Source organism: Penicillium verhagenii (genome assembly GCF_028828195.1).
Source record: "Penicillium verhagenii strain IBT 33310 chromosome Unknown utg000008l_segment0_segment0, whole genome shotgun sequence".
Taxonomy (NCBI): Eukaryota; Fungi; Ascomycota; class Eurotiomycetes; order Eurotiales; family Aspergillaceae; genus Penicillium; species Penicillium verhagenii.
The window spans coordinates 453,025-479,215 of NW_026643172.1; the positions used below are offsets into that span (position 1 = coordinate 453,025).

Sequence of the window (26,191 nt, forward strand, 5' to 3'; positions counted from 1 at the left end):
AAGCCTTGCTCTTTCTCTCTTCTTTAGCCACCATGGCTGTATTATTTTCTTCTTTTGTTGAATACTGCCATGCATCATTTGGAAACTATCGTTCCCTGTCAAGTATCATATGTATCCGAAACCTCGTCAGGATGTTAACTCCGTACAAATGCTTCAAAGCTCTTCCTCCAAGGATCACCACTTGCTGTCAACCCTCTCCCAATAAGCACAATTTTGCACTGAATCTTCTTATCCTCATCTTCATCTTGGCGCGGCGCTGAATCACGAATCTCAAAAACATCTCTCACAGCCTGAATGATCTTACTTGAGCCATCCTCAAGCACCAATATTCCCTTTAAGCGATGGATCTCAAAATCTGTTGGCCATGACCGTGAATCTTCTCCACCGGAGACAGGTAATATCGATTCCCAGAGAACTTCTCGCAGCCACTCGTCGACCTTCTCCACACGGTTAGAGGGAATAGGTGGCGTGACGATCGCAACAGTCGAAATAGCGGGATCCATATGACTATGCCCTTTTTTCCCAAAATCCAAATCTGCAAGATGATCATATGCATGCAAATCAAGCACCACACCTTCAATTTGCGGCGTACGACTATGATCCGTAACATGAATTTTAGCCGCACTGTTAATCGATGTAATGCGGTCCCTCACGGCTTCAAGTTCATCTTCCGTCACTAGATCCGTCTTGTTGAGGACGATCACATCCGCGTGCGAAATTTGCATATGTGCCATGGATAGCACTGGCCCTGAGTGCTTGTGCTCATGCTTGTTGTCGCGGTCATTAGCGCTCTCTTTATGGGAGTCGGCTTTTTCTTCCGGGGCTGGCTCGTCAAGGAGCCGGATTATGTTCTTTGCATCGACCAGCGTTACGATCCCGTCGAGGTAGATAGAGCTGCCAAGACCTTCATCCATCCAGAAGACAGGGGCAATATTGCCTGGATCAGCTAGGCCTGTTGTTTCTAGGAGAATGTAGTCGAATGTGCCACGGCGTTCCATAAGCGATTCAAGGGCCATGACTCCAGAGTCTCTGAAAAAGCACATTAGTATAAAACCAAATACCAATTAGGATGAGATCGTACTTGACTGAGCAGCAAATGCAGCCATTGCCAACTTCCATCCACTCAGTGACCTCTTGGCCGCCTTCGTTGACGGTTAAAGGCTTTTCAATGTCCGAGGCTATAGTTCATTAATGTACATTCCATAGTCAAAAGGTTGTGGAAACAACGTACAGTCACCAAATTCTATCAGTGGTTAGTATGCAATTCTGAACATTTGAATCATAGAAATGTATAAAGGTAACATACCATTCATGATCACGGCAATCTTTTTACCATGTTTTTCGGTCAGAATGTACTTTAACAGGGTAGTTTTTCCTGCTCCCAAATAGCCTGATCATGGAGTCAGCTAATATTCATCTAATTAATAGTTCCAACCAAATCATACCTGTGACGAGAGTGATAGGGACTCGACTCGTCGGCTCTTCCTCTATAGAGACAGATTCGTTTGCTGGCGTCGCCATGACATCCACCAAGTCTGGAGGTGCGTCATCATCCTCTATAAAGGAAGACATTTTCAACCAGTGCAATATTCTGACGTCGGTATAGCTAAATTCAAAGCTCTGTCTTTTCCCAGATCTCTCGCTATTTAGTCTGGTAAAGAAGTTGTAGATGCGGAAGAAGATGACGTTGTTTCCTAGAAGGGAGAATAGGGCTTAGGGCACGTGATGGTCATTTGTTGTTAGTAGTAGTTACTGCTTATCTGCTGCTTCAGCTCCGACCAAGTCCATGCTTAAGTTGTCTCATAATTTTTTCGAGCTTCTTTAAATTCAGCGAGGGCGCGGACTTCCCATTCACTCTTTTATCATCTCCGGGTTCTGTCCTTTGATTTCGCGTCTCTCTTCCAACTATTCCGACCCCCATTCTTTGTTACGCGCCATGACTTCCGGAGTCTCCCCGTCTAGCTCCCCACGCCTCCCCAGCCCGCCCCCATTCACAGAAGTCCAGATCGGTCCTCAGTCGCCTTCAGTTGGCGAGGCCTTTGGTAAAGATGGGGAGCAGTTTCTAGGAGCTGCCGCTGGAGAAGATGATGGCTCAACACGCAGAATTCGTCCGGGAACCAAAGCGGCTGACATGGCCTTTGGACCGCCGCTGATCCCGTTATCGCAGGTTGGTTTCCGACCGATCTAGATGCCTTTTTCAAGAAATTTACTGACAACCCCAGCTTGACTCCCCTTTCCAGCTTCAGGAACACCTGAAAGCTTTGTACCATCATTTCACTAAACCCGAAGGATCTGATACCGTCATCCCGATTACTCGCGAGGTCGCAATCCAGCTCGCTGATCCCCCGGAGGGCGTCGACCGATCGCTATGGCTTTACGAGTTATGCCGTTTCTTAACTATGAAAGTCAACAATCTGATCATCGCTTTCTTCGCCGAGGACCCTCCCTGCTCTGCGCAGACCTGTCCCGAAATGCGCGCATCGGAATGGCAGTATCTCTGCGCCGTGCACGATCCTCCTAAATCATGCTGTGCTATTGATTACTGCTGCCACACCCTAGACTGGGCGAACAACACCCTCACCTCGCCGAAATACTTCCCCAGCCGTCTCACTTTAGGCTCCGAGGCGGGCGGCGGCCCCCAGGCTAGCATGAGACACCTGACTAACGTCTTCCGTCGGCTGTATCGGATTTTCGCACACGCTTGGTTCCAACATCGCGATGTTTTTTGGGAAGTCGAAGGCCATGATGGACTGTACGTTTTCTTTAAGACTGTCTGCGACATGTTCCAACTCATTCCGGAGGACAACTATACCATTCCGCCCGAAGCACAAGGCCTGGACGCAATCCAGCCCAGATTTGAGGAGCAGCCTGACAGCAAACGATTGACTATTCTTCGCAAGGAGAATGATGGACCGATTTCCAATGAGATAGATAACCTGGATCCGTCGATCAGCACAGGTGCCACTACTCGACGACACAAACACAGTCCGTCTACTGGGTCGCGCGTCACAACGATCACCGAGAGCTCGGAAGATCCGGAAGAGTTCCCTCAGGTACAAGCTCCTCTGCGCGAAGTGTTGAAGGAGTCGCCCGAGCCACGCCCTCCTTCCGCTGTAGAGAAGCGCCCCGAGGCTGAAAGCACTGCCCCAGACGCTCCAGAAGGAACTTCGGAGCCGACCGAGTCAACTCCAGAGGCCGAAGAAGCCATTGGGGAGCCGGTCGAAGAACCGGTCGAGGACGAGGAAACAGTAGAGTCCTTGCCGGAGCCTAAAGAGAAAACAGAAGAACCAGCACAGGAAGGAGAGGCTAAGCCTGAAGAGCCCACGTCTACCGCAGAGCCCCTGGAGGGTGGGGATGTGGCTACATCTTCCGTTGATCAGGAAACCAATGCAAAGGAACCTGAGTCCGAACCCCAACCTGAAGCTGAAGAAGCTGAATCTCAAATTGAGCCCTCAGCCCCAGTGCCAGAAACCGAGGCCGAGCCTGAGTCGAAGACCGAGGAATCTTAGTCTTTTCATCGCTTGATTCATGACCCCTTGTATTTTTGTCCTGGTGGAACCCCTTAATGTTTTGCTTTGCGATGGATGATTTTAATTTTTACTTTCATATTGTAATATAGTAGCCTCAGGATATTTTTTATGGTTCAATGTCACAGATACCCAATTTCCTGGTACACCTTGCCACTTTACAACCTACTAGTACTATTTACACCATTTACTACTACTATCCAAGCCCAAGCTGCCCCTTGAACCATGATTCACAGTACTTCTTATCCGACCTGATAAGCTCCTTATCGCTACAGCTCCAAACATTAACCTTGGCAACCATCTCTTCGACAACCAACACCTCCAATGACCGACACTACTACAAATATGTCAGCACTTAAAGGCGCCACAGCGCCAATCCACTTTGGCTCGTTCCTAGTAACCCCACAAGTAAATACTTTCCTTTCCTCATTGAACCCTGGCTCCAAGATACTACCGAAATTCAACGTTTAATAAATGTATCCAATGCTAAACAAGGTACTTCCACTCAGGTCTTCCACACGACCCCCCTCACCTTCGCATTGGTAAACCTCAAACCGATCCTCCCCGGCCATATCCTTGTATCACCCCGCCGTGTCGTTCCCCGCGTCTCAGATCTGACCCCCGCTGAGACAAGTGATCTCTTCCTTACAGTGCGGCGCGTGGGCCGAATGGTCGAGCGGGTATATGGCGCCTCGAGTTTGAATATTGCGGTTCAGGATGGTGTGGATGCAGGGCAGAGCGTGCCCCACGTTCATGCGCATATCATCCCACGGAAGGCGGCTGATTTGGATCATCGGGGTGGAACAGATGCTGTTTACAATATGCTTGATGGGGAGGAGGGGGATGTTGGCAAGGCCTTTAGGGATACTAATGGGAATGAGGGATTGAGACCTGAGACTGAAAGACCACAGAAGAGAACAAGGTTCCCCGCCGTGGATAATGAGGCGAGAAAGCCGAGAACTCAGGAAGAAATGGTTGCCGAGGCGGAAATGCTGGCTCGAGAGATGGAGAAGGAGCCTGTTGATTGAGCAAAGTGATTACAGGTGTTGTTGAGTACTGGGTAGCTTGTCTAAGCTTCCAGGGTTGTATATTTTAAGGTTGGGTATTATGTGTACGATTATACTCATACTAGTAGATACGATATAGAAAGAAATGTCTAGACTTGAAAGACTATGCACATGTGCAGTCATACATCATTCCTCATCCTCGTAAAAGACATTGCAGCTCGCGTCTGCTATGGTATCTCATAGGTTTCCTGAAAAGACCAATCCAAATAAAACCAACGCCCACCAAAATCAATCGCTCGAACATGCTACTAGACGCTCCCCCGGCATGTCCTATCTATGTATGCATCGCTCTAGTTGTACTTGGGACGTTCCTGGACAACTTGCTTGGCCCAAGCCTGAATCTCAGGAAGCTGAACCTTGCTCGCGACGTGCTCAAACTCCGTGAGATCAACCTTGTTCGAGCGCTCGTATTCCACCATCTGCAGCAGCAGCTCCATCTTGTCGATATCATGCACGAACTTCGCCTCCAGAGTGACATTGTCTTCGTATTCCTGGAACACGTCCTTAATCTGCTGGCCAGAGAGTGCGCCGCCTGGAACATTTCCCAAAAGAGTAGTGACAATGTAGTCCATGGTCGCCGCTTCACGGCGAGCCTTCTCAGCCTTGGTGATGTGGAGGTCAACGGGGGTGATATCGCCGACCAGAGACTCAGCCATGTCGTGAATGAGAGCCATCTTGGTGCAGTGGGGGATGTTGATCTTTGAGGCCAGCTCAGGCGGGGCAAGCATCGTCATGATCGACATGCGGTACATGTGGTCGGAGATTGACTCGCCATTGATTCCAAAACGGCGCCAGCCTTCGCGCTTAGTGGTCTTGAGGCGCTCGATGAGGTGGAAAAAAGCGACAGGGGATGTGGAGTTCTCCTCCGGTGGGTGGGGGAGGGTGGATAGCACTGCGACATTTGTTAGTGATAGAGTTCTGGCCGAGCTTGTCTCAGCTTGACACATACCGGTCTGTGGAGACCAAGAGGAATCGTCGGAGCCCATGATGTGCAAAATGAAAGAAAGAGGAATCTCAAGGCGCGTAGATCTAAAGGAAAGAGCTAAAGGGAGAAAAAAGGATAAAGGGAAAGAGCCAACCATGGGAAACCGCGGGACCAAAACTGATAGGGCGCGCAAACAGTGCAAACCCCCGTTATCGCATTGTTGACGGGGCACAATCAGCCCGCGGTTTACAAACTAAACTCCGTCCATTCGTTAACCATGGCTGCTTCGAGGCCAGCGCGCCCTAAGCCCCTGGAGTGGTCAGGTCCATCGCATTTGACAGTATTTATCCGCAATCTCAAACTGCTGAACCTCGATCAACGCGATGATTGGCCCGAAATTACACTCCGCTCGCTGTCGTCGTCATCGGCGAACCAGCGACAGCGCACTCGCCTAGTCGAGTGGGCTCTCTATTACCTGTTCACAATCTGGGATCCAGAGGGTGCTCGAAATGTGCTATGCTCCAGCTCTTACACAAAAATCCAGATGAATTATAACTAATCACTATCACAGAAACTCCGTCCCTTCTTCCCACCGCTAGAGCCCCTACAGTCCGTCAACCTCCGCGCAGCACTCTTTCGTGTTTTGACCGAATTGAAGAAAAATGGCGACCTAGGGCGAGAAACAATTCTACGAAAGACAATGCTGGATGATTGCAAGGGCGAGAAGTTCGATGAGCTGCTCGCTGTGTTCTCGACGGCGGTTCTACGGAAGCTACTCACGATATCCGTGACAGATGCATCATGGAACTCTGCTATGAAGCTTTCTATGGCCAATTCTATCTCCTTGGTAGACTACCAGAATATACTACCACTCATACTAGCTCATCGAGCTTCTCTCAATGCGGCAGGGGGGCGCCGTGCAAGATTGCATGATGTTTACGACCAGTTCTCGCAGCTGCTGGACAACAAGAAGATCGAGCTTTCGGAGCGTGCGAATAAGAAACATCAAGACTTGGGTCAAACTCAAGTTGATCCAGACATCTTGACTCGTGAGCTTCGAGCCAATTGGCTGGGGAGCGAAGAATGGGCTACGGCTTTGCTCGAAGGGGGAACACAGGGCTGCACGGATTCTTTCTTGGAGCAGCCATTCTCGAAAGCTTTGGCTTGTGCAACAGATTCATCAGTTGATAGTCTTAAATTAGGTGCCAAGCAAGACCTGATTTTTGATCTTGAGGCACGGGTTTTGCGGCTCAGGGGCCGACTACGCAGGTGGCACGAGTTCAATGATTCCCTTCGCAAGGAAAATGGTCAGAATGGTTCATCGGCTAGTGCAAAGCCCCAGGAGCCCCGTCTGCTATTCCGCGATCACCAAGCCCTTACAGTGGCAAGTATATCCAAAGCTGTACGACAGCCTGCAGACCATGGAAGGGTTCTCAAGCAGGAGGATCGATCATTCATGTCAACAGTTAATGAGGCCATTATCCGCATCAATGGGAAACCTCGGAAACCCATGAGTCACAAGATACCAGATCGTACTATCAAAGTCAAAGCTCTCCCAGTCGAAACTGAGAGCCTTAGTGATCAAAGCATCTCGCCAATATCGGAGATCAGCGCAGAAATTCCTATGCCTGCTACAAATAGGTCCACATACACTATTAGCGTGGAACCGAGTCCCGAGATTGAGCCCGTGCAACCCTCCATCTCAACCCCAACCGTTCGTCTTTCGCCAGAACCAACCTTCAAATTTGATGAGCCAAACTATGAGCCCGTGAAAGCCTCTTCGCCTTCCCATCGCAGGCTCATCGAACGTACCCGCAAATCCATGTCTCTTGTTCCACCTCCCACCTCCCACGAAGGGCCTCGGCCCCGTCAGCGACGTGCTCCACGAGCTTCCCTCCCAGTGAATCAGTTCGAGACACCCCGAAAATCTTCCGGCCCAAATGGGAGATCTGGTGCGTCAACGCCGCAAGACAAACTTTTCGAAGAAGATGCAGAATATGCTAGCATTTTTAAATCGCGGCCGCGTGTGGCGCTTAGTCCTATATCTTCGCCTGCCGTGCATTTTAGTCCTGAACTCGACGAATCAGAGGAAGAGTTCGAGTTGGATTATGACGGGGCGGAGTGGGGAGATGTGGATTCGCCTTTGGCTACGACTAAATATAGGTAGATGGAAAAGGCTCTGGGCACGATCAGGGAATTATTGGAATTTATGATTCAATGCATATCAAATGAACATATCATTAATAATGAGACCTTTTATCATTTCTTTTCGAACAAGACACCTACTCTGAATAGGTCACGCGAACATTTGAAGGCAAGTTCAAAGACTCCGAATGTCAAACTGGAAGATTGTAGAGGCCTTGGTCCTGAAAGCATCCCCTTCAAAGTTTCTTCTCATTACTCCTGCATTCCTCAGCCCCGTCTTCTGAAAGCCGCAATTTCCGCCCCTCAACAACTTTGACATGTGCTGAATTTTGGTGGATTGTAGTTGCAGTTGAGTTGACCTGCATACGTAACTCGTGAGTAAAGGAAAATCCACAATCCGCAGGAGAAAGGATTTGTACAGTCTATCACTTACACTTTCAGACCTCAGAAGTGATGGCATCTCAGGAATTTCAATATCGTTATTGGGAGGCACCCGATTTCTGAAGAGCCTCGATACAAGACCGCACACAGCCTCTATCGGATACCATATTATTTGCAGAGCGAAGAACATTGCGAGAGATGATGGAAAGAGGAAGCAATACAGACAGGGATAACTGAGTACAAATTAAAGACGTTCATTGCATATACTATTTTCAGTCAATTGGAATGTAAGGGGTATTGCAAACTAATCAAATCTGGAGCCTTACTAGATGTACTACAGTACTATCACTTGTACGACAGTGACAACTTAGAGAAATGAACTTGAGTGTCTTTGTTCCAAACGTTTGAAACACTTTTGCAAACAAGCAGTCAAAGGACGATGCCCCCCTTGACTACTAGTACTCGGGTACTTGCGCAAAATTTCGTCACATGATTCTGCCAGTTGGTCATGGAGATCCGGCTTGGAGTCAGCATGGAATGAGGCTCGTCTAATAGTAAGAAAGGAAAGCAATGGCAATATTGAATGAATAATGAATATAATGGATCCTGTCCTATTGATCTGTGGAGGTTGAGCTAAAAGCAAGAAGAAAAATAACATAGACACCGGCAAAAATATAATAATAAAGGTACACAAGTAAAGTGAACCAAAAATCCAGGCTTATACATCGGTCATTCCCCAACATCCTCTTCTAGTTGCGATGAGGTCTCCTTTGAACGAGGAGACAAGACCATCGCCACCTGTGTGAGCATATGGACAAGGATGGAGAACACTTTGCATTGTTCAATTGCCATTGTTGAGACGCAATAACCTGAGATATAGCTGAGTTCAGAGCCCGAGATAGAAAGTGAAGCAATACCTCTGAGAGCACTCGAGAACTTACTTTCGAACCATGGGAGATCATTGAGAACCAGAACAACTCCCCGTTGTCAGTTCGTACACGGTACAATCCCTCTGTTGGAGGGTTTTCCGATGCCGGAGTGCACGCCTTTTTAACAGGTTAACTTCGTCTTATAGATATTATAGGAAAGCTTGAGGTACTCACTACCCATAAAACTTAGGGCTTGCACGGCCACTTCGGTTAAGCTTCCATTCTTCGCCTCCAAGATGAAGATGTTGAGAAATACCTCCCCTGTGCCGTACCAAATGCCGTAGTCGATTGGGGCCGATAACATCACTTTTCTACTCACCGTAGAAGGAAGATCGGAGAAGGAAAGATGGCGGGAGGGTGAGAGAGGGATAGGGATAGGAATAGTGCAGGAAGACAAGCGAACGAAGGCTTGATTGACCAAGTTGAGCTCCTCTGGAGAGAGAAGAAGAAGGATAAGGAGAAGTGGCAGTCTAGAGCTGTATATAGAGCAGAAGGGTAGCTGGGACGTTCCTGCTAACGGATCCTACTAATGCTGACGCACATAGTATGTAGCTAAGTAATAGCTGCAGATGCGTTAGACAACAGTTTTTTTGGCTTTATAGTAGCGATAAGCGTCATCACTAGCCGCACACAGCACAAGAGACAGCGAGAGGCCCAACCCCAGGCAGAAATGAATGCCATTTCCAAAAATTACTGTCCCATACATGCCAAGGGCACAATACTCTTTAGGAAGCGGTCTTCCAATCAGCTCGGCAGTCCGAGGCAAAAAGCCTATAGCCAGCAGGATAGAGACGAACAAGGCGCTTTCATACCCATACCCCTGCTCCGCTTGCAGACGCACAAAACTGACGAAGTAGAGAGTACAGAAAGCAAGGCCGACGACAAGAGGAGAATGCCAGCCTGGGCGAGTAAAATTCCATTGGCCTGAGATGAAGGCCAGAATTGACAGAGCTAGCGCCGTGTTTGTTGAGAGGTGAGGACCAAGTGGGTTGGGGCGACCTGTACGCGCGTACTCGATTGCTGCTGTCACTGCGAATATGGAACCGACCACAACATGAAATCGAATAGGGGCTTCGTCAGACTATGAGAAAAGGCTGAGTATACAATCAGACGATTTATTGAAGCTTACTTACCATTGTGTCAACTGATCTTGTTGATGCTTTGCTTGGAGAGGAAGGTGATAAATCATAAGCACACTAGAGAGTAGTGTGGTAAGCAGTCCAAAAAAATTGAACTAAGATGATCTTGCACATTGGTGTAAATATATTTTTGTTTGAAGTAACTACCAGTTGACGCGTTCTCCTGCTTTCCACCCCGTCAATCAATATTCAAACATTGAATGTTTAGCGAGAAACATTTGAATGATAATCTGCCACATTCAACGGTCAACCATCTTCAATGTTAATTTTTAAATCAATTTACGCTTCAAATGTTTACAGGGCCCGGACTGAATCTTACATCAGAGGTCTTTAGGGCTCAACTAACCCTCCAGCCTATATATTATCATTATTACTACTAGTAGTAATTACATAGTACGTTAATTAGTAAATACCTAATCTGGCCCAAGCAGCAAAGCCCGAACGCCCGATCCCCCGCTACGGTTCGAGTCTCGGTCTTTCACACAACCCCGAATTGTGATGAGACACATGCACATGTGTGCATGTAGACTGGATCCAAAGAACTAGATCCCCCACATGTGCAGGCATGGATGTTCGCATCCATATGTGGAATACGCTTGTTAATCTATAGACCGTTAGGCTTCGTCATCTAAGAAGCATCAGGCCAATGAAAATTGAAGGTCGGGTTAATGGTGAATCGTGATACTTGGTTATGGTAGCCGTGCGATTCAGCTCCTCAGGCCCTCCACGGTCCACCCCATGATCTACAATGTACATGTACAATGGATACAACGTCGGGGGCTCGGTGCTTGCGTTCCCGGTGCTTCAAAGTTGCGAAAATCCGTCAGCCCCTCATTATCCGTCAACTGATCCCTTGCTTGGTCGCATATAAAATATCTTGACTAACCCAGATGCAATGGATTCTCAAGATCCCAACTCATAACTCACCCCGCAACCCGAAGAGATGTTTTCTTGTGGCAAAATTGCAGCACTGGCGGGCCTTGGTTTTGGACTATTATGTTTGGTGAGTCGCAATTTTCTTTACGATGAAGTCTATGTGTATAATTCAAACCTTTTTTTTTTTTAAAAAAAAAATAATTAACACACGAGACTGTTCCAGAAATTCCTTTACCAAAGATTCACCAACCAACTCACTCGCATTCCAGGACCTGAGATCTCAAAGTGGACAGACATTGTTTACAATTATTACTGGTTCAGTGGAAGAGTCCCATTCTATATCCACAGTCTTCACGAAAAATATGGTAAACCAACCCCCTATGACAACCTCTCAGGCCATGTGGGAACTATGTACTGACCGTTGTACAAGGCCCTATTGTCCGCACAAACACGGCTCAAGTCGACATCTGTGATGTGGATGTGGCACGAGAAATCTACAAAACCAATAGTCGCTACATGAAGTCCGAATTTTACAACAACCTTATTGGCAAAAATTTCCAAAATATGTTCAGTACCACCGATCCCAAGTTTCATTCCAGTCGACGACGTCTCTTGGCGACTCCCATTTCCGACTCCGCTCTCACTAAACATGAGCCTCTCGTCGCGAGTCGGGTACAAATGGCCGTTGATAAGATATCACAAGAAATGCAGACCCAGGGATATGCCGACGTGTTTAAGTGGTGGTTATTCATGGCGACCGATGTAATTGGTGAACTGAGCTTCGGGGAATCTTTCCAAATGCTCGAGAGTGGGGTGGTAAGATCCATCAATTCCCTAACATCAATGTCGATCCTTGTTAACACTCGCATGGAAATGAAAAGAAAAACCAATACACCAAGGATTTGGAAAGTCTATCAAGCCTCCAACCCATCCGGACCACATTCCCAACTATGGTATACCTTGCTCGAAGTCTCCCATTACCGATTTTCAACCGCGCCGGCGCAGTTGCAAATAGGATGACCCAGTACGCGCTACAATCATTGCAACGATACACAAAGCACCTTGAAGAAAACCCCACGAACCCCAAGCAAACCCTCTTCACAAAAATTCTCGACGAGAAAACGGGTCTCTCGCTAAAAGATATCAAAGGTGAAGCTCAGGGTTACATCGTGGCTGGAAGTGATACCACAGCGGTGACCCTGACATATCTCGTTTACTGCGTCTGCAGTGATATACGTGTACGAGAGAAGCTGGCAACAGAGCTCGCGGGACTCCCCTCGCCAGTCTCCGATAATGATCTTCGAAACCTGCCCTATCTCAATCAAGTGATTAGCGAGACACTCCGCTTACACACGGCCGTTCCACTTGGTTTACCAAGGGCCGTCCCTGTAGAGGGTGCCACATTGAAGGGAATGCATGTTGCTGGTGGAACAACAGTATCGTCGCAGTCTTATAGTCTTCATCGGGACCCAGATAACTTCGCCGACCCTGATCGGTTTTACCCCGAGCGATGGGAAAACCCGAGCAAGGATATGAAAGATGCTTCGATACCGTTTGGTGCGGGCTCACGAAGTAAGTTTATTCTGTTTCTTCGTCAATTGATTTGGATGTAACTAATCTTGCCCCCTTTGTAGTTTGTATTGGTATTCACCTAGCACGGATGGAGCTCAGGTTGGCAACGGCTTTATTTTTCCGTCAGTTTCCTCGGGCTAGGGTCTCTTCCTGTGAGGGTATGAGTGATGAGGATATGGTTATGAAGGCTTTCTTTTTGATGGCTCCCCGGGGGCATCGCTGTCTTGTAGAGGCGTGAAACTATTATTGATGTAACTACTATAAGCATTGGGCGCCTAACCCAAGTATGACGTGAAGGATCTCTTCCACAAAAACCCCCAAGACTAAGGATGTCAAGAGAAGGCGTTGGAATCCAGGCTCTTTAAATCACGATTCACAGGTCAACAAAAAATTATGGAGTAACATAACAATACTGAAAACAAAAGAAAACAAAAAACGACCGACGCAGGATTCGAACCTGCAATCCCCAGTAGACGAGAAACCGGAAACTGGTGCCCTAGCCATTAGGCCAGCCGGCCAACTGATTAATAATATTTCTACAAGAACCCGCTATCAAGCAAAACAAGGTTTCTGTTCGTGTAGCTCTGTCCTAAATTCTAACGACACCAAAGGTGCCAACTTTCTTACCGGTTTTCGTACCATGAAAAATGATTCTGAAGCACTTAAAAGGAGGCTGGTGAATATAGCATGATATTCATGAATCGGAAGCTGTAAGTCAATTTTATCTTCAAGAACCCCCAAAGGATCTCCGAACATGACCTTCCAAGGTTGGGAGTTCTACACGATGGCTTTCGAAATAAGGCCTTGGTCATTGAATGTAAAAAGGCGCCAGATAAACAGTCAAGGGCTGTGCCGCCAGGGCCATTGGAAATGCGGCTAAATCTCAACTCCAAAGCTTCATTCTCGGAAATAACGGTACGCAGAAATCCCAAAATGTCACTTGAGGACTTTGAAGAATCTCGGCATTATCATCTTGAACGCTATCAAGATGAATTGAACGGATGGTCGGCCATACGAGAGATACTATTACGACTGAACGAGCTCAAATATCAAGTCTGCAAGCAGTGGATAAATGATGTTGCAACATTCTTTGGACTCTTAACACCCTGAGGATCTGAACGGAATAGCTGTACATGATATCCTCGACTATGAATCTGTGATTCGTCAATCCAAGTCCACTTCCAACGCGAACGACGTGGATTATCTGAAACTCTTCAAGTTTTGAACGAAGCTGTCTACAACGAGAAGCCCGTAGCAATGAAGAAGTGGAAAAGTCTCGAACCTCAAATTACATGAAGGGGAAGCAAAATGAAGCGACCGACGCAGGATTCAAACCTGCTATCCTAGTTGATACGGGCTCTGTAAGGCGGCAGAAACGCTATACATACAGCCAACCAAACCAACCCATTTCGCTCCACAAAAATGTCGAGTCTTCAACCAACGAAGAAGACTTTGAGGACAAACTAGGAAAACAAAAACGACCGACGCAGGATTCGAACCTGCAATCCCCAGTAGACGAGAAAACCGGAAACTGGTGCCCTAGCCATTAGGCCAGCCGGCCAACTGATATTCCAAATTCCAAATATTTTCGATTATGTCCCTGTACCACTTACCACGATGCTCTACTGTTAATATCCACAAAGCAACCTGCAAATCCACCACTTCCCAGGTTGAAAATTTGCTCAACTTTAAATCGCGCACAGCCTATATAAACTCCAGGTCATAGTAAATTTGGCCTTCTAGATATACCTTCTAGAATAAGCTTATATAGCAAACATCTTGAAAAAGCAAACGAAGAAGCGAACATTGAATAACCTTAAAGAATGTGCTCAACTTTAAATTGCGCACAGCCTCTATGCCATGTTAAATTAAACACTAGTAGAATTCTAGATACTGACTGCTTCCAGAACTCGCAGTCCCATCACTACTCAGATCAATGATGTCAAACCATCCAATTCTCATCTGAATGGCCCTGATGTTCGGGCTTTGGAGGCGCCACAATACGGTTGACAGTTGGCAGGTATAACTAAAGATGCAAGTAGTACTGCAGGTAGTAGGTACTGAGTACATAGAGTGGACTGACATTCTTTCAATGTTTGAAGCTTGTCTGCTCAATGGTTGAAGAGTCGTTCATTATTCATCATTAGATTGTTTATTAATACATATATTAATCCGCAAGTGCCTAAGCTATGGAGCCTCAACTGCCCCGGCGGCGGCGACGTGTACTAGTACTCGGGGGTGGATAATCAGGCTCAGAATCATCTCCAGATCCTGACGATATCGAGATTGGAGGCGATAAGTCCTCGGGCGAATTGGTTTCACCCTCAGGACGACTGACATCCTTTTGCTCGTCTTTATGATGCTCAACAATCAAGCCATCATCATTCTCCTCATCTCCTTCACCAGGTAACAAGAAGCCACCACCATGTTCCACAGGATCATAATCATCGGCACGATCATGGACAGACTCGTCATGAAAGTGTCTTTCATCAACATCATCCCCCTGGTCTTTCTTACGCGCCACAAATGGGTTATGGGCTTCTCGTTCCATATCATCATCCGGATCCCCACCATACTCCTCGCGTACACGCTCAGCAATCCGCAATCCAAACAGAAACTTTCGCCACGTCTGCAAAATCCGCTTCTCAGCCTTTAGCTCCTCGCGTTTTCGTTTCTCAGCAGCTTCGGCACGCCACGCATCTCGAAGCAGATCTGCATTCTCACTTGCCACAACCACACCCTGAATAACGGGGACGGCCATCTTAGATCCAAATTCGAATCCGGTCACCGCTTCAGCGTAATCTATTCCAAGCTTCTTGCATACTCGTACGGTAGCCGGGAGTGGGACGTGTGTTGCACCGCGAGGAACCATGCTCGGAACGAAGCAGTCGATATTCCCATAATCGTTTTTGGGAATTTTTCCATCACGGATGGGCGGTGGGATGATGAACTCGGTCTGGTCCCGCGAGTAAAGTCCCTGCATGGGTTTCTCGCCAGTTTCACGATGGAGCTCTTCCACCTCGCGCTTGCGGATCAGAGTCACGGCGCGGATGGGGACGCGTTTAAGTGGCACTGAGCCGGGCTGGATTTGGCGGCCCTCTTTGTGCCAACTTTCAGCTGACAGGCACTTTAGGACATCTGCTCGAAGGAATACGGGTTCCTCTTTGGCGCGAGCGCCTTTACCGGCTATGAAAGTGCGGACGGACTCCGCACCTGGTTTTAGTGCTTCTTCGCGGCGTAGGAAGCGCTCTAGTACGAATTCGGTGGATGTGCGCAGGCTTTGTAGCGTATCTCCTGGCTGAGCTACTTTCTTTTTCTCTGGCTGTTTCCGTTGAAGATCCTTTTCGTCTTCTAGCTTGTCGACCTCCGTTCGTTTTGCAGCTGGCCTTTCGTACCCGCGCATCACGACTCGAAACCAGTCAAATTCAAAGGATTCGCCACGCCGGCCTGGAATTGGGATCTTCTCGACGGGCATTCTGAAGCCTTTGGTTTTGCCGGGCCATGTCCGTCTCTTGAGATATCGTGTTGTGACATCCTTGGCTGTCCCGTCTGCAGAATGCGCAACAACGTAGCATATAACTTGCTTCGCCCGGTCGGCTTTGGCACCTCGGGGTTCGAATGCTGCCTGAAGATCGGAGGTGGGTGCTAAGGGGTTTGATAGCACCATGGGGTCCACGGAAGTAATCTCATGGGTGGCGGGTGAAGCAACCTCAGTCCAATATACTGGAAATAGCAAATCTTTATCGTACCCACTGTCTCTCGTCTTCTTCTTCGATTTATTTTGGTCTGAGTCGTCGTCAGAGTCTGATATAATGTCGGCTGCCGCTGAAGGCTCTTGCTTTTTTTCTTCTGTCTCGGTCTTGGATCCTGTGTAAATTTCCGCTTTAGTCCAACCAAATCCTAATGGCTGTAGACTCGCTACAAGCCTTGCTTCAATACCCAAAGCCCGCATTAGAGCTGTAAACAGTTGAGCTCCAACATCCCGAGAGCCCTGCATACTTTCGGCTGTTGCTCGAAGCTCTTCACGATTTGTAATGCGCTCTCCATGACGCTCGGGGTCATGGTCCTCTTTATGGAAATCCTTGAGTATGGCTTCAAGCGCAGCGACAGGGCGATAGCCATGCTTGCGTAGCCCGGGAGCTGTGATGCGAAACTGCTTCCGCCAATATGCCACCAGGACCTTGAGAAGGATGATAATCGGATCCCCGCGACTCATATCGGGTTGTCCAGGTTCTAACCTTTCTGAATCCTCTCCCCAATCCTTCTGCTTCCGGGCTTTCTTGCCTTTCTTCTTGCTCTTAGGCGGTTCCGGTTTTTTCTCCGGCAGCTCTAACCCAGATGCGATTCGCCATTTCTTTACCTCCTTGTGTATCCCTTCAGGAAGCTTTTTCAGCAGTATCTCGTGGATCTTGGCATCGTTTATCCATGCATTGCGAATGGCATTATGGAAGAGCAGGCACTGGACATGCATGCAGTGCGACTGGATGCGAATCTGGCGCTCAATTTTGGTCGGCCCCTTCTTGGGATCGACTAGATCCACAATCTCAGTCTCATTCCTGTCCAGTGTCAATTCTAGATCTTGTAATTCCGGGACGGCCAGCGTCGGGGTGGTGTTTGTGGTTTTGGTATCGATGGCATCTTCCCAGTCTATTTCGTCATCGGAGTCCTCCTCCTCGTCATCGGAATCCTCAGCTAGCGCTGCCTGGACCGGCGTTGCCTGAAGCGAGTCGTCGAGTTCCTCAGGAACATCACTCAACGAAGAATCAGAATCAGAGCTTGAATCAGAGTCCGGGGCGGGTTTGGCAGGGATGTCATTATTGGCCTGGGCCTGACGCTTGGCCGGGGGCGGGTCCTCGGAGGAGAAGCGTTTGCGGGGGAGGAACGGCGGCATCCGCAGTAGCAGATGAGCAATGGGATATGGCGGAGCTTGAGGTGGAAATGCAAAGGTTAATAACAACTTGAAGGTGCCGAAAGTCGGAGAAGGGATGGGAGAAGGAAAAGGAATGCGAGGGGAATCAATGATTGTCGGCGGATGCCGAGGCCGTTTGCCTCTTTTTTCTCTTTCTCTTTCTCTTTCTCCAATTCTACAATTTTACTACTTTACATCAACTTGATTACCTTGAGCCGTTTTTGGTCCTTTCATAAATCTTTATTTTCTTCCTCTTCCAATCCTCTAAACATCTCTGTATATTCCTTACCTTACTCTTCCTATCATGGATGCCGTCAAGCGATTTTTCTCTTCCCCGCGCTTTGCCGTGGCGGGCGCCAGCAATGACACCAACAAGTTTGGTTACAAGAGTAAAGAAGCCTCAATACAAAGTCACTTTCCACCTCATTTTGACTAAAATATATATCTTGTAGTTCTCGCTTGGTACCACCAGCATTCGCTTCCGGTAACACCACTCAACCCACGAGCAGCGCAGATCTCCCTCCCCTCGCGTGCTTACGATACGGTCCCCTCACCTGCTGGATTGGCTTCACCCACGCAGACCTCATTGTCCGTGGTAACGCCCCCACCAGTGACTCTCAAGCTGCTGCAAGAAGCCCATTCCGTGGGTATCCCTGCTGTTTGGTTGCAACCTGGCACCTTTGATGACAGTGTGTTGGAGTTTGCTCGGGGACACTTTGAGGCGGTGATTGCGGGCGATGGGGGAGAAGGTGGAGAAGGCTGGTGTGTACTAGTGGACGGCGATGATGGACTTCAAGCTGCTGGAGTTAAGTGGACCAGTCAACGATTATAAAGGAACATTTCTATCGGAATCCATCAGATTTAATTAGAAAAAAAAATATATATATCAAGGGAAGCGAGGGGGAAGAAAGCAGAAGAATAAAATGTTTCATATTTCTAATGTTGTTGATGCATTGGTGATGTGATGTTGTGATGGAAGACTTGATTGTATTCACTAGTTTACTTTTTCCCTTGTAACCAGCCACATCTTTTTCTAAGCTTTTTTTTTTTCTCTCCGATTTCTTTCATTCCAACTTTTCATCTTTTATTGTTCCTTACTTCCTTTCTTCCTTTCTTCTTTTTATCTCTCTCATCTCATGTCATAAAAAATCATGCCCGATATGTCTACGTTCTTCCAGGCATCGCCGCCCAAACTCGATCTCACGAGTGCACACCCACAACTCTTCCAAGTCCCCGCGTCCTCGACATCTTCCCTCTACTCGCTGTCTGTCAGCCGCAAGCGGTCCCGTCGGGACACCGGAAACCTATCCTCCAAGTTCGACTTTGACGCCTCCATCACCACTTCACCGCTCTTCCATCCCGATCGCCAGTATAGCGGCGTTGACGATTTCAGCGCAGAGCTAGACTATCGTCCAAACCGATATCGCGAATCTTTCCTCCCGCCATCCCTGAGTGCAAGCTTTGACTCGGGAGCTCCTGAACACTCTGGCACGAGCCGCAAGCGCAGCAGACGCGACTCGTGTATCGCCTCACCAATCACCGACGATGATCCAATGGACAGTCCGGCCGAAAGCCGTCTGGGCTGGGGACGCACTGTTATAAACGTGGTCGGCAAAGTCCTCGATCTTTGCTGGTCGGGTGCGTTTCGAGGTTTCTATGCCGGCGGTGGACAAGGCTACGATATGACGGCGGCCTCCTCCCCGGCTCCTTTTAATCCCAAATGGCAACGATCCCCGAACGAGAGGGAGAACGAGAACCAGATGTGTCGAACACCAGTCCCTGGCCAGTATCCAGAAGAGGATATCGATCGCAGCTGGGTAGTGGTCCCCACCGATTCCACCGATCCCTTCATCGAAGAAACAGCCAGTCCATGCGTAAAAGTTCGCCGGATTCACCAGGTCTCTAGTCCCCGTCGACGACAGGCTATAATGCCAAAGCTAAGCAAGAGCTCCACTCTTTCATCCGTACGGCCATCTACTCCATCTCGAACTTCGGGACTTCCGTCACCACGGTCAAAAGATGACCCAGATTCCGCCAAGATGCAGCGATATGCGGCAAAGTTACGGCGCAAGGAAAGGGAAGAAGATGCCAGTATGCAACGATTCAATGAGCGACTTCAGGCGATGATTCGCGAAGGGAAAGCGGCGCTGAACACGACGGTGGAGGTGGAATATGAAGACGACATGGACTTTAAAATGTCATGAGCGAGCCATTTTTATCTTGCTTGCCTGGCCCACTCTCTCTCTCTCTCTCTCTATCTGCTTTATTTTGCGTCGCCTTTCCAAGGCTTTTCGCTATACGTTTTAACGATTCTGATACCCCCACAGTCACTCAACTCTTGGAGTGCCCTGAACCAGAAACAATCAGCTTTAGCGCTGAACGAAATTACGATCTTGGTGTTCTTTGTTTTTATCCAGTGGCTTTGCTTTTCTTTCTTTGTAGCATGCCTTTTTTGGGATTTTTGACTTCACTTTAATTGTTTCCAAATTACGGCAATTGCCAACAAGTTGTATACAAACAATGCCGATGAGATGATACAAGCTATCATTGTGACTGAGAATTTTGGAGCGAAAATTCCAATATAATTCACATGCAGTAGAAGAACTCCATAGATAGTACTCATAACTCCCATAAAGAGTACTATAATCAGGGAACCAGGCAGATAGAACAGATGATCATCAAATTTCCTGAGTCATATCACTACCTCACCAAACACAATCACCACAAGGTAAAGAATAAATCAAAGTCTCCAAGAAAGTAAACAGATACAAGCTCATATATCCACTAGACATCAGCACCGAAATATCTAATTCTGTTTGGCATGCTCAGCAGCATAGCCAGGTCCATCATGGGGACCGGCAGCAATGGAACCAGCAGGAGAACCCGGCTGGCCAGGGGGCGCCATGGAGCTACCATCACCCATATCCTTGGAGTCACTCTGACCGGGCTTTGCGACGGGAGCACCAGGAGCAAGCATGTGGGAAATCTTTCCCAGCGCACCACCTTGCAGCAGGACATCAGTCAACGTGGAACCCTGGATAGGTGCGCCACCACGAGCCTCAATGGTATTGTCACGGCGACCGTTCATCTACCAAGCTTGTTAGATTGTGGGACCATATTTAAGAGTCAGGATAAAGAAGAACATACTGGCAGCAGTCCAACACCGTGCTGGGCATGACCAAACAGTTGACCAAGGCCGGCTTTGCTAGCTAGATCAGCAAGCGGGTTGCTGGGCTTGGCAGGCTTGTTGGGCTTGTTGGCTTTGTTTGCGCCATCAGCCTTATCATCGGCGTTGCCCTTCTTCGGCGCGTCGGCCTTGTCATCTGTGTTGGCCTTCTTGGGTGCAGCGGGCCTGGGCTGGGCCAGTTCGGCCATCACCTGGCTGGGTGAATCAGCCGTTGGCTCTGTCACATCAGTATTGACATCGCGGGCAGCCACCTAAAGATTTGTCAGTTGTGGGATCATACTCCTTTCAAGAATTTTAGCGTACAGGAAGTGGGATCAGGCCCATGGCAGTGTTCAAGCCGTCTCTGAAGGTATTGGCAGTATCATGGGCGGCAGATCCTGGGAGGGTCTGAGCTAGCCCTTCTTCGCTGAAGGGGTCAACGAAATCGGCGATGCTGGAGGGTGCCTTGAATTGGCGAGTTTGGTGGTGGCTGTTGGGAGGGCCAGGGATAGTCGCATCCTTCGATATTTGTTAGTAAATTATTATATGGGGGCTCATTAGCACTAGTACATACGCCTAGGAATTTGCCGACGATAGGCAAGCTGGCCAGATCACTATCAAGGTCTCGCTTGTGGTTCTGAGCATAGTTCTGGCCCTCGTTCTGGCCATGGTTTTGGCCGTAGTTTTGGCCGTAGTTTTGACCATCGTTCTGGCCCGCGTTTTGGTGGGCATTTTGACCTGCATTTTGACCGTGATTCTGGCCTGCATTTTGACCGTAGTTCTGACCGTGGTTCTGGCCGTGGTTTTGGCCCTCGTTCTGGTGGGCGTTTTGTCCAGCATTTTGACCGTGGTTCTGTCCGAAGTTCTGGCCATAATTCTGACCATAGTTCTGATCCTTCTCGTTCAAAAATGTTAGAATTGTCGAGGGCAAAAGAAAATATGTAGAAACTGACCTCATTGACAAAAGGGATGTGAGAGCGAGCTTCTTTCCCTTTACCGGCGTTTGGGGTGTTTCCAGGGTGAGCTTGATCCTATGTTATCGTCAACAAAATGTCCAGGGAACATTTATCGGCGCCCTGTACGTACACCACCAAAGAGGTCACCTAAAATTGGCAGTTTGGACAAGTCTCCTGTGAAGGAGCGCGCCTGCTTTTCACCCTTGGGTTGTGGAGTCAACTCCTTGAAAAGGCCATTCAACACATCGTTCACTTGGCCACCCGCTGAACCAGCTCCAATCAAGTTTCCACTGCCACCACTACCGGTCTGCCCCAAAGGAGCTGCCAGACTCACAGCTGTGAACAGCGTGAGAGCATAGGTAGTCTTGACCATTTTGTATAGTATTCAATCAGTATCCTGGTTAATGAGTGTGAACGTCGCGAACGACGAGGTGTAGCTGAACGAGCAGGAAGGAAGAACACAATTAAACGATTGTCGTCGGAATGCGATTGCAGGAGGGATTAGGGAGGCTGGAGTCATTTATACTGTTGTTCTCTCTAGCGACATTCTAGGACTACTGGGATGAAGGGGTTGGGAGTCACCAGATGACTTTCTTCTCCTTCCTTGTACCTGCCTACCAGCCGCGTGTGCATGCATGTTGACAGCCCCTCTTCTTGGGAATGTTGCGCCTTGGAAGTTCTCCCCAAAACCCACAGCCAGGGGTGGCTTGGTGTTTGAAGGTCCGATAGGAATGCTCCGATGCTTGTTTAGAGGGATCATCCGATGATCATGGTTCCAGGGTGAAAATGCAAGGGGCAACTGAGATTGTGGCAACAAGACAATAAATGAGACCAGTGGCCTGGGACCCTTGAGCAGTATCTACGTGGATACAAAAAAGAGGCCTTAATTCCGCCCTGGTGAGGTAGGAGGACGCGGCTCTTTTGTTCAGCGGACTGAGTGTGCAATGAAGTGGCTAATATTCTGTTTCGCGAGCCACACGAAGCCTCGAGCGGCGAAACTATTCAAATTCTCATCCTAAACTCCCTTAGCTCTTAACTTATCAGGCGCGTCATTACAACGTGCGTACTATGCACGGCGCCTATGTATGGGTTGTGTTATTATCCCGGCAAGAATGATAATCCCAACTACCACGCGCCCGCTCTCGGCGCCTACGCCTATCATGGCAAGGGAAACGATGAGCTGTCGTCAATCTAGAGGGAGGAACGATCGCAGTTCTTCGGTCAATGGTAACTTGCACATTTCTCATAAACCAGGGTTATTCTCTACGTCTGTACATACAAAATTGCCGTACTAAACCAACCCGAGAAAATCGAAACCCGTAAACATCGATCCTTGGAAGAGAAAGAAAAAAGAAGAAAATAAGTATTAAATAAATTCAAATTTACCTCAATCTCAATCAATTCAATTATTCCCGTAGGGAACATTGAAAGTGCTAAGCTGAAAAGCATAGCCTGGCAAGGAAACATTAAGTACGAGTGAAGTATATACTAGACTTGAGGTGTGCTTGACATCTGGAAGGATTGGATTTTCAAACATTTGAATGCTTCTACAGGACATCAGGATATTCTAGGTGTACAGCTTCCAAGGTTCGGGGCAACAGTATTGAATGAACAGCGAAATGGCGCTTTTCTGAATTGGATATTTAGTATAAAGATGTGGTTAAAGGAGTATAAACCCCACCGATAGTTAGCAGTCTTTCTGACATGCATGCAGCAACACCCGAGACAAATTGAAACATTTGGAAGTCACAAATTGATTAACATACAAGGTCAAACCGAAAAAAAAAAATGACAAAATCCACCCTCCCAAAGCTCACTCAGTTGATACTTAATACATCTCGGTTCTTCATGTACCATTTTTGGGCAATTTGATGTAACTTTCGGCGATCAAGCTTGTTAGATCTGGTACGGGGTACACGATCGACTAGTATAAATAAGCTGGGCACCATGTGTATTGGCAGGGTGTCTTTGACTTCTTTCTCCATCTCAACCACCAAAGAATTCACACGCAGACGATTGTCTATGGGTCGGAACGACATTTCCTGATCAGAGACACCAGGAAGGAGATTTGTGGGGTTATCGATAAGATAAATATACGCCACAAGGATGGGGTCATCAACACCATCAATCTGACCCAACAGGTCAATAAGAACAAAGTCACCGGGCGAGAGGGTTTTGCGCAGAACATATTCAACCTCAGTCGACTCCACACGGGCGCCGTTGAACTTAAGCAAAGTGTCCTTCCGGCCCATGTGCTCCACTGTGCCGTCGTGTAAATATCGACCAAGATCACCAGATCGGTAAATCCGAGAGGTGGATGCTCGGGATGGGTGGAGATCTGCGATCCATCGGGGCACTGTGGTGAGGAAGCCGACATCGGGCTTTTGGCAAAGATCATCCAGGTACCCGCGAGAAAGGTGGGGCCCTTCAATTAAGATCTCGCCGACAGCGCCAACGGGTACGGGCCGCTCCGGGCAGGAAGGATTCGAGATCCAAATAGCACCGCTGCCGGACTTCCCGACGATCGCGTTCTGACCTGACTTGGGATTATCGTTGTAGGCACAGAAAGTAGCCGCTTCGCCCATTCCGTACTGATTTACAAGTCTCACATGTGGGCCCCATTTCACCAGCAAATCATTTGACATGGGCTCACCGCCAACACAGAGCAATTCCAGTGTTGGGACGTCTTGAGGGCCGAGTTGAATGGCGATGGTTGGCGTCATGAAGCTCATATTGGCTTTTAAGATGTTCATGTGCTCGATGAGAGCAGGGATAGTCTTCTCGGGTGTGGGAACACAGCAGCAACCACCAGCAGACAAAGCTGTCAGGTAGTCATTGTTACTAATATCGAACGCGTAATCGTCGAACTGAAACACGCGACTATGACGACCTAGCCCAAGAATCTTATTGTAGTCCCGAATTGCTGTGGCGTAGGAGCGATGTTCTTGGATGATACCCTTGGGTTGACCCGTGCTTCCAGAGGTAAACAGAATCAAGCAGGCATTTCCCGGCTGTACATTGGAACACACTACTCCACCGTCCGCAGGTAATGATAATTCTTTGACCATGTGCGCATCAATTGCGACGATGTTTGATATGAGAGACTCGTATTTTGAGGCATACTCCGGGGATGTTAGCATGATCTTAGCATTCACTCGACTTATGACCGAGTCAAGGAAAATTGGAGGATCAAGGGCATCAATAGAGATATAGGCTCCACCGGCTTTCAAGATAGCAAGGCGAGCGACAATAGCCCAAGTGGACTTTTCAAAAAAGCTGAGAACGAAGGTTTCCGGACCAACCCCCATGTTGGCCAAGTGTAGAGCGAGGCGAGATGTGAGGTCGTCTAACTCCTTGTATGTGAGATCTCCGTCCCACGAGCAGATAGCTGGGGCATCCGGGGTCAGTCGGGCATGCTCCAAGGCCATTTCATGAAGCAGGACATTGTGGGAACTGGAGACCTCCTTTGTATACTTTTGCATAAGAATAAGGTCAAGATCAGACCATAAATCGAGAGTCTCCACTGCGATTTCTGGGGATTTGTGAACTGAAGCGACAACCTTGTTGAAGCAGTGGAGAAGGCTTGTGGCGAACTCTCTGTCGATCTCGGGCGACACGAAGGCGAGGCATGCGTGCAACTTGCCTTTTTGATTTGTCACGTTAAGCAAGAGCTTTGGCTCGGAGATCTAATAAACCCCAGAGTTAGTTCAAGGTTTACGCTTCCAAGATTTCGGTCGTTGGGACGGAGCGGGCCGTACTTTCGAGTTGACAAATGGGGGAGCCTCATGCAAAGTGACGAGATCAGCAGCATACCGGATGGCAGAGGTAAGGAAGCGCTTCTGCTTATCAGGAGCTGGCCCGTCGTCAAGAGAAATCAAATCCAAGCCCGTCTTAATACGGCAGAAGTCCTGAACAATCTCCTTCAATGAACGCTCAGCAGAAAAATCAAGTGCATGACAATTCTTTCCTGGCTGGAAAGTATCATCCACATAGCAGAAATTCGATTCCGGATGGAAATTGAGGAACATGGCCCTCGAGGGCGAGAAACAGTTTATCACCAGTAACCAGCAGACATCGAGAATGGTTTCGATATCGAGTTCCTCGGCACATTCTGGATCCAAATGTTCTAAATATTGGGACTCTGCGGCATTGAGGATATGGGATTCATCGAGGGTCAACGAAAGGTCGACAAATTCACGGGGAATAAGACAGGAACCCTTCGTTATGAATCTAGGGGCAGTTTGAGGAATACGGGTGACATCATAGTCAACAGTCGTGATTGCGGGTGCCATGGCGGAAAAAATGAGATACAAATGGCGTAAAGCCCGTGGAAAAAAGTTCCCAGGTGTGGGAAAACTTTGAAAGTAAGTAGGGAACTCAAAGTTATTCACTTGCACAGGATTGCTGCAATATATGTCAATAGAGAAGACGCTTTTGGAAATAGCCCGAGCTTTGCACATGTGGAGATCCCACATTCCAATCAAGGGGGAATCAGAGTCCAGGCATACGCACCGTGGTGCAGTGTCCAAGCCCAGATGCGCATGTGAATGACGAGACTCAGCTTCGTCTGATCTCCGCCATGTTGAAAGAGATCCATAT

The 26,191-nt window shown here is 48.2% G+C and overlaps 12 protein-coding genes across 12 annotated transcripts; 6 read left to right on the top strand and 6 right to left on the bottom strand.

Annotated features, from left to right (window-relative positions):
* Positions 1-134: 134 nt before the first annotated feature.
* N7466_008143 (CobW family GTP-binding protein) lies at positions 135-1,572 on the bottom strand (the record flags this gene model as incomplete). Its single annotated transcript, XM_057167532.1, has 5 exons — positions 135-1,029; positions 1,082-1,178; positions 1,232-1,243; positions 1,307-1,390; positions 1,446-1,572. The coding sequence occupies 5 exons, from the start codon at positions 1,570-1,572 to the stop codon at positions 135-137; spliced, it is 1,215 nt and encodes a 404-aa protein (XP_057018163.1).
* Positions 1,573-1,936: 364 nt separating this feature from the next.
* On the top strand, positions 1,937-3,509 carry N7466_008144 (Mob1 family protein; the record flags this gene model as incomplete). The annotated part of the gene is made up of 2 exons (XM_057167533.1): positions 1,937-2,167; positions 2,223-3,509. 2 exons carry the CDS (start codon positions 1,937-1,939, stop codon positions 3,507-3,509), a joined length of 1,518 nt encoding a protein of 505 aa, XP_057018164.1.
* A 342-nt stretch (positions 3,510-3,851) lies between these two features.
* On the top strand, positions 3,852-4,555 carry N7466_008145 (HIT family protein; the record flags this gene model as incomplete). Its single annotated transcript, XM_057167534.1, has 2 exons — positions 3,852-3,923; positions 4,037-4,555. 2 exons carry the CDS (start codon positions 3,852-3,854, stop codon positions 4,553-4,555), a joined length of 591 nt encoding a protein of 196 aa, XP_057018165.1.
* A 329-nt stretch (positions 4,556-4,884) lies between these two features.
* N7466_008146 (HD domain-containing protein) lies at positions 4,885-5,580 on the bottom strand (the record flags this gene model as incomplete). The annotated part of the gene is made up of 2 exons (XM_057167535.1): positions 4,885-5,486; positions 5,544-5,580. The coding sequence occupies 2 exons, from the start codon at positions 5,578-5,580 to the stop codon at positions 4,885-4,887; spliced, it is 639 nt and encodes a 212-aa protein (XP_057018166.1).
* Positions 5,581-5,796: 216 nt separating this feature from the next.
* Positions 5,797-7,686, top strand: N7466_008147 (uncharacterized protein; the record flags this gene model as incomplete). The annotated part of the gene is made up of 2 exons (XM_057167536.1): positions 5,797-6,030; positions 6,091-7,686. 2 exons carry the CDS (start codon positions 5,797-5,799, stop codon positions 7,684-7,686), a joined length of 1,830 nt encoding a protein of 609 aa, XP_057018167.1.
* Positions 7,687-9,548: 1,862 nt separating this feature from the next.
* N7466_008148 (UPF0136 domain protein) lies at positions 9,549-10,110 on the bottom strand (the record flags this gene model as incomplete). The annotated part of the gene is made up of 2 exons (XM_057167537.1): positions 9,549-10,045; positions 10,104-10,110. The coding sequence occupies 2 exons, from the start codon at positions 10,108-10,110 to the stop codon at positions 9,549-9,551; spliced, it is 504 nt and encodes a 167-aa protein (XP_057018168.1).
* Positions 10,111-11,203: 1,093 nt separating this feature from the next.
* N7466_008149 (cytochrome P450) lies at positions 11,204-12,799 on the top strand (the record flags this gene model as incomplete). Its single annotated transcript, XM_057167538.1, has 4 exons — positions 11,204-11,354; positions 11,420-11,805; positions 11,871-12,561; positions 12,624-12,799. 4 exons carry the CDS (start codon positions 11,204-11,206, stop codon positions 12,797-12,799), a joined length of 1,404 nt encoding a protein of 467 aa, XP_057018169.1.
* Positions 12,800-14,758: 1,959 nt separating this feature from the next.
* N7466_008150 (Rad4 family protein) lies at positions 14,759-17,452 on the bottom strand (the record flags this gene model as incomplete). The annotated part of the gene is made up of 1 exon (XM_057167539.1): positions 14,759-17,452. The coding sequence occupies one exon, from the start codon at positions 17,450-17,452 to the stop codon at positions 14,759-14,761; it is 2,694 nt and encodes an 897-aa protein (XP_057018170.1).
* A 322-nt stretch (positions 17,453-17,774) lies between these two features.
* Positions 17,775-18,302, top strand: N7466_008151 (CoA-binding protein; the record flags this gene model as incomplete). Its single annotated transcript, XM_057167540.1, has 2 exons — positions 17,775-17,859; positions 17,923-18,302. The coding sequence occupies 2 exons, from the start codon at positions 17,775-17,777 to the stop codon at positions 18,300-18,302; spliced, it is 465 nt and encodes a 154-aa protein (XP_057018171.1).
* A 319-nt stretch (positions 18,303-18,621) lies between these two features.
* Positions 18,622-19,674, top strand: N7466_008152 (uncharacterized protein; the record flags this gene model as incomplete). The annotated part of the gene is made up of 1 exon (XM_057167541.1): positions 18,622-19,674. One exon carries the CDS (start codon positions 18,622-18,624, stop codon positions 19,672-19,674), a length of 1,053 nt encoding a protein of 350 aa, XP_057018172.1.
* Positions 19,675-20,276: 602 nt separating this feature from the next.
* N7466_008153 (uncharacterized protein) lies at positions 20,277-21,965 on the bottom strand (the record flags this gene model as incomplete). Its single annotated transcript, XM_057167542.1, has 5 exons — positions 20,277-20,558; positions 20,618-20,908; positions 20,961-21,155; positions 21,211-21,531; positions 21,723-21,965. The coding sequence occupies 5 exons, from the start codon at positions 21,963-21,965 to the stop codon at positions 20,277-20,279; spliced, it is 1,332 nt and encodes a 443-aa protein (XP_057018173.1).
* Positions 21,966-23,409: 1,444 nt separating this feature from the next.
* N7466_008154 (non-ribosomal peptide synthetase) lies at positions 23,410-25,884 on the bottom strand (the record flags this gene model as incomplete). The annotated part of the gene is made up of 2 exons (XM_057167543.1): positions 23,410-25,278; positions 25,351-25,884. The coding sequence occupies 2 exons, from the start codon at positions 25,882-25,884 to the stop codon at positions 23,410-23,412; spliced, it is 2,403 nt and encodes an 800-aa protein (XP_057018174.1).
* Between the last annotated feature and the right edge of the window lie 307 nt (positions 25,885-26,191).